The sequence below is a fragment of the Oryza brachyantha genome, chromosome 2 (assembly GCF_000231095.2).
Source record: "Oryza brachyantha chromosome 2, ObraRS2, whole genome shotgun sequence".
Taxonomy (NCBI): Eukaryota; Viridiplantae; Streptophyta; class Magnoliopsida; order Poales; family Poaceae; genus Oryza; species Oryza brachyantha.
Window position 1 is genome coordinate 4,830,301 of NC_023164.2, and position 6,014 is coordinate 4,836,314.

Below are 6,014 nucleotides of genomic sequence, written 5' to 3' on the forward strand. Positions count from 1 at the left end.
TGTGTGGGCAGTAATTGGATTAGAATCGGTAAACTGACCAGCATATGTATTACTCGCTCCGATACAGAAAAAACATTGTGTTCGATTTTTTTTCCTGTGTGAAACTTAATTTGGCTACCGATGGATTTCAAAAATTTTAGCTTCGGATAAAAAAAAACTCATAAATTTTCTTGAAAAGTAATATCATAATCTCATAATATTAGATCATGAGAGAAATTTTACTGTAAGGTGAGAAAGTTCGTAGAGTTACAAAATTTCTATTATATATTGGTACTAAGTTTTTTTATAGTAAAAAATTGGACCCTTTATGTACCTTTATGTGACTTTTTTCACTGTCCTTGAAAAGTTACCGTGAGGTACCATATTTTCTGCTATACATAAGCTTTTCTATTGTCCTTAAAATCGTATATTGAGTTTCTATAGTTTTTAATGAAAAACTTGTTACCTCCTGTTAGTAGGTAACTTGATTTTAGACTAAAAATATTATACCTGTACGTACTTTCTGAACAACCGCAAAATTTATCAGATTATATATAACAAAACATGACGGTCAGAGTCAGAGCTGAAGGCCATCAAAAGTTAATGAATAGATCTGATGACTAAGAGGTACAAATTTCTTTTTATAAATTTTCATATCTTTTGGTAATTGTAGTACTAATTATACATACTTAATTTTATATGTTAAAAATTATGATACTTCTCAATACTATCTTCTTAAATACCATAAAAACACTTGTATTTCTAACCGGAGGGAATATTATTTTATTTTCTACATGAGTTTGATGTTAATAATATGGTTACTTTCAGGCGGCCCAGGCGGTGGACACAACCCTCCTGTCACCCAAGGATGAATAACTCAAATGGCGACAGAGGCCATTCAAGGAATTGACAAGAGTTAATTAAGGAAGGCAGGAACAACTAAAGCCTGCACTGCACTGCTTTAGCACACTTAGTTTTCCATATAAGCACATCCTTATTGTCTTAGTCCCATAAAAAGTAAATATAGTACTTAGATATGACATATCCTAATGAATATATACACAACAGAGATATATCAGATTTATAATACTAGAATATATTCAGTACCGATTGGGTTTTTATGGGACGGAGTAGATCACAAGGATATCTCAGAATTGATTTAATGCTCCAGTTTTCGTGTAATAGAATATACTGTGCAATATGTGCGGCATGATGTACTTATCTATATGTCCAATTCGAATAGAATCTTCACAAGCTTGTAAATAATAAAGAAAAAAAAGTCCTTTGCGGTAATAACAAGGACGCGAGACTGGTTTAACAGTATTTAAGAGATGCCAGCACCCATCAGGTATCTTTAGTTATTGTAAAATTTGGGTAAGTACCTATATATCTATATATATATCTAGTAGTAATATATACACATAGTAGTAATATATACAATTGCTAACGCTACAACCAACTTAATAATATAAATAAGATATTTTAAATTCTTTTAAATGCAACCATATATAAACTATACATCCGAAGTTATTTATGTATCAAGCATTTATTAATCTTATTATTTAAACAAAATCTAATAAAATAACAACAAACTACCCACTAACGGTGAATATTATAGCTTTAAATACTTAATCATAGGTTGAACTACATTATAACAAATTACAAGTGTTCATGTTTGGACAGTAATTACAGACATGCAAAGTCATATTTATATGCTAATCTCAGAAACATTACAACAACAAATTGATAAACTAATTTCAGAATAACTGTAATATCAAGTTCATAAATTAAAAACATAATTTTAAGTAAATAATTTATTCGCGTTACCTAATAATAACAGAAAATTTAAACTCTATAAAACTAAATTAATGAAGATCACTTTATACAAACACGAGTTGTGTCATGTTCAACCTTTTGTCTTCTTATAATGAATGAAAATTTATTGATATTTGTATATATCAAAGGAACAAAACAACTGTGCAACTCTCAAACAACACGTAATTAAAGTCTAACTTTATTATGAGTTTAAAAATAAATTTCATCGTGTCTTCTTATATTACCTTAAAAGATATCTAAATTAAATATTACTAAATTAAATATTAAGTGATTATAAAATATGACCAAATATTTACCGCACAAATTACTTGTAGTTTAAAAAATATATAACAATTTTTAACAAAGAGAAATTCTTCCATCTCCATGAATCTCTATATCTATTCAGTTTTTGTATTGCTCTTCTTACCTAATACTGCGCCGAGTTGTCTTGTTCATTGCTCGATCGGTCAACAATTTGTGTCAAATAATTGTGTCTCACAGCAATGATTTTGGATCAATAATTTGGAAACTGCACGGAAACAATTAATTGAACATACGGATCACTGTCCAAAATATGGTTCAAGAGAATGAGTCGTTGTTCAATTCTTGAGGCATATAAAAAACACAATCTCCAGTCTCTACACCTTATATATTTTGTTCCATGACAAGAATAATGTGGCATGAATGGTCATCTCGCCTCGTTCTTGGTCACCAATTTCAACAAAATCACGTTGACTCAGATTGAATCAGTCGTCTTGGCAATTTGAAATTACAGGCGAAACTGCGCAATCGACTCTTCCTAATCCTGACTTGGGCATCAAGCTGTCTGGGGATTTAAAAACAAAGGAGCTACTGATCTAGCTAGCTGGTTAATTACTACAATTCTGGAACAGTGAAGTGCTGAAGAGTTGAGGCCGGTGAGTTCTGAATTTCTGATCTCTGAACCACCATGGAAGCTGCTGCTACATGGCGTCGTCGTGTCAGGCTGCAGCCGATCCTGGTGGTGTCCCTCTCCCTCCTGCTGCTGTCGCCGCTGTTTCTTCTGCCCTGCGGCGGTACGCTCGCCGCCGGCACAGGAGGAGGAGGTGACAGCTCCGGCGAGCCGGTGCTCGCCGGAGCTGCCTGCACGATGATGAAACGTGGAGGCCATGTGGTGGTTGCTCCAAGCATAGCAACACTGTCTCGTCGAATCCTAGCTCAAAATCCGAGTAAGTTGAAACAAGATATCGTTTTGTACTGTTGAACACGAGAATTTTTTTTTTAATAATTTGGTTAATTAATTTCTGTGTCAGGCCCGGATGGGGGACACAACCCTCCTTTCTCCCCCGGAAGAAGCAGCAATGGTGTAAGGCCTGCAGGCAACTGATGAGAGCAGCCAAGAACCCAACCATCAAATTATTAAAAGCGCCAGGAACAGATGGAGAAATTCATTGGCACAATCTGTTTTTTTTTTCTCTTTTGTGATCTGAAAGAGCAATGACAGGAGCTAGCAGTTGTTATCGCGATTTTCACAACAATCGGTTGAGCTGCTCGGGTGCGGTTTGGATAAACCATGGTAGTTTTCAGAAAATTTCATCAGAATTCAATTTTTTAGAAAAAAAGTAATGAAAAATCTGAAAAAAAAAACTATTGGCGATAGTTCTCGCTTTTTTAAGTTTTTTTTTTCAAAAATAGCACATTTAGCATGGGATTGTGATTACATAGTGAATTGTAGTCACATAATTAGAAACAAATTGTGACGGTCCGCACTGTTCATGCCACGAACTTCATTACCAGCGGAAAAATTGTGACAATCTGCAAAAAATTCCTAAAGTTTCTGAGCATTTTTTGGGTTTTTTTAATGCCAACATTTCAATTTTTAAACTACTAGCAGAAACCTCATTTACCTAAAGATAAAGATAAAGATTATGGATTCTGATCTATTATAATGCAAAATAACCTACAGATAAAGATTATGGATTCTCTTATCCTCTGTGTGCTTTGCTAGAAGTGATCGCCTATGCAAAAGGACATGTGTGTGCTTTGCTAGAAGTGATCGCCTATGCAAAAGGACATGTACCATAGTACTTACTGTGACATGAGTAGTACTTGAAGGTCCTGAGTTGCTCTGTCTGCTGTGAAGCAAATTTTAGATTGGGCTTTTAAGAGACTAAGTTTTCAATTTAAAAATGTTACATATATCCGGTTGGACGTATAGACTACGTAAAAAAATACCCTTCTCTTAAAAAATAATAAAAATAATTGATCAATTTTTTATCTCTTTTTTATATGTCTCTCTTACCAATATCGGCATAATAGTTAATTAATCAGAAAATTTTGCTACAGGATATCTGAACTTTACGAAATTAGCTGGGTATACTGCAAAAATCAAATTTTGGGAGAAAACACTACCGAAAGCAAGGAAATTTTTGATACGAATGGACAAAAATACCCTTGCCCGATTTAGTTAGGTGAGACATCAGTTGGGGCAACTAAATCGGACAAGTGTATTTTGGTCCATTCGCGTCAAAATTTCCATTTCTCTCTCCATGTCGGCACGGATACACTAAAAAAAGGAGGCGGTGTCCTTTACCTAATTTCTAGCTTTCGCTAGTGTCTTCTCCAAAATTGATTTTTGTGGTGTCCCCAGCTAATTTCACGAAATCAGGATGTTCTGTAGCAAAACCTCCCTAATTAATTTTATCATACATATATATACCTTGATAGCATAAGTTGATGTCAAGAGCTAGTTCTCAAAGAAACATAGCATCAAGTGAAATAAAATATCTAAATTAATTAAGTTAAAAATAAAGGCTAGCAGGTTGGGGCATGGAGGCATGAGCCGCGTCAGATTTTACTGTGCGTAGCAACCTAATGCTCAGTATACTTACGACCGGTTGTTTTATTAGTTCCTGCTTGTTTCGTTTGTGGATGGATGGGAGTTTGCAGTACTGTTCCTACGATACTACAGAATGATACATCGCAGGGTTCATATATTAGTGAGCAGTGATCCCATATTCCCATTAGGAATGGATCAGCTTCATCGTTATCCAGCTAATTAATATTTCGAACCGCATATAATCACAACTCGAGAATCGAGATTGATTTTTAATTTGAAGTTTCATGCCAGCTGGGAGGTGAAACTCGCGAGCCTAGGCACAGGTTCACGTCACACCCGCAGATCATTCCGCTTAATTAGTACTAAGCGTACATGAGAAAACATATATCATACACATCCTGCGGCGTCTTGCAATACACAGATACAGTATACAAGAACACATCATACATCTTAATTTGCAATACTGATACATCTCGAATCTTTATACTCCTACTCTTGATCGATCCCCTATTATTTCAGATATATATATCTGCATCGTGTGCATCATACATATCGATCGATCTGTACGCATAACCTTTTTTCTTTTTTAATCAGCGAACTTTGTTGGTAATATGAATATCAACAGATAATGCCGGTTAGCCGGAGAGACGGTGTGGATGATCGATATATAATAACTAAGAGGTTTTTACCATCTTAAAAAAATATTTCAACGTAACATATTTTTTGGTGTAAAATTTTAGTATATTAAGATACAACGTACTTGAAGACACCAGAAAATTTTTTGGTAATATACTTTCCAAAAATAGCTAAAAAAAACCTATAACTAAGGTTGGCGTCTTGCATCGGTCGAGCAACCCTCTGGTGGGCATGTTCGAGACCAGGGAGGGGGTCGGCCCATTGGAGCTGCAAACGAGGAAATTAAAACGATGGAATTACGGTCGTCACAGGCATGTTCCGAATTAAACGTAAATTAACAGTCTTCAAAAAAACAATTTTTACCACTACAGCCCCGATCTTGGTAACCCAGATTCCCTGTTTTTCGCAAGTATGCTTCCTGAACTATTTAACGGTGTGTTTTTTTATAAATATTTTATAGAAAAAATGTTTTAAAAAATTATATTAACCTATTTTTTAATTTCTTATAACTAATAATTAATTAATTATATATTATTCTATTACTATGTTTTTAGTGCCGGATAACTAACCACCAAACAAACATGGCCTACTTTACATCATAATACTCCCTCCATATTTTTTTATATGACACCGTTGACTTTTAGGTACATGTTTGACCATTCGTCTTATTAAAAAATTATATAATTATTAATTATTTTGTTATAATATGATTTATTATTATAAGAACTTTAAGTATACATTATAATTTTGCATATTTAGATATAAA

At 34.1% G+C, this 6,014-nt stretch overlaps 1 protein-coding gene across 1 annotated transcript; it reads left to right on the top strand.

The window, feature by feature from the left end:
- Window positions 1-2,670: 2,670 nt before the first annotated feature.
- On the top strand, window positions 2,671-3,402 carry LOC121053638. The gene is made up of 2 exons (XM_040521366.1): window positions 2,671-3,002; window positions 3,087-3,402. The coding sequence occupies exons 1-2, from the start codon at window positions 2,744-2,746 to the stop codon at window positions 3,158-3,160; spliced, it is 333 nt and encodes a 110-aa protein (XP_040377300.1). The 5' UTR covers window positions 2,671-2,743; the 3' UTR covers window positions 3,161-3,402.
- Window positions 3,403-6,014: the final 2,612 nt, after the last annotated feature.

Excerpts from the sequence above, each read along its gene's own strand:
- LOC121053638 (XM_040521366.1), top strand. The coding sequence starts at position 2,744 with ATGGAAGCTGCTGCTACATGGCGTCGTCGTGTCAGGCTGCAGCCGATC. Across the intron at positions 3,003-3,086 it reads AATCCTAGCTCAAAATCCGA|GCCCGGATGGGGGACACAAC; the intron begins GTAAGTTGAAAC and ends TTTCTGTGTCAG.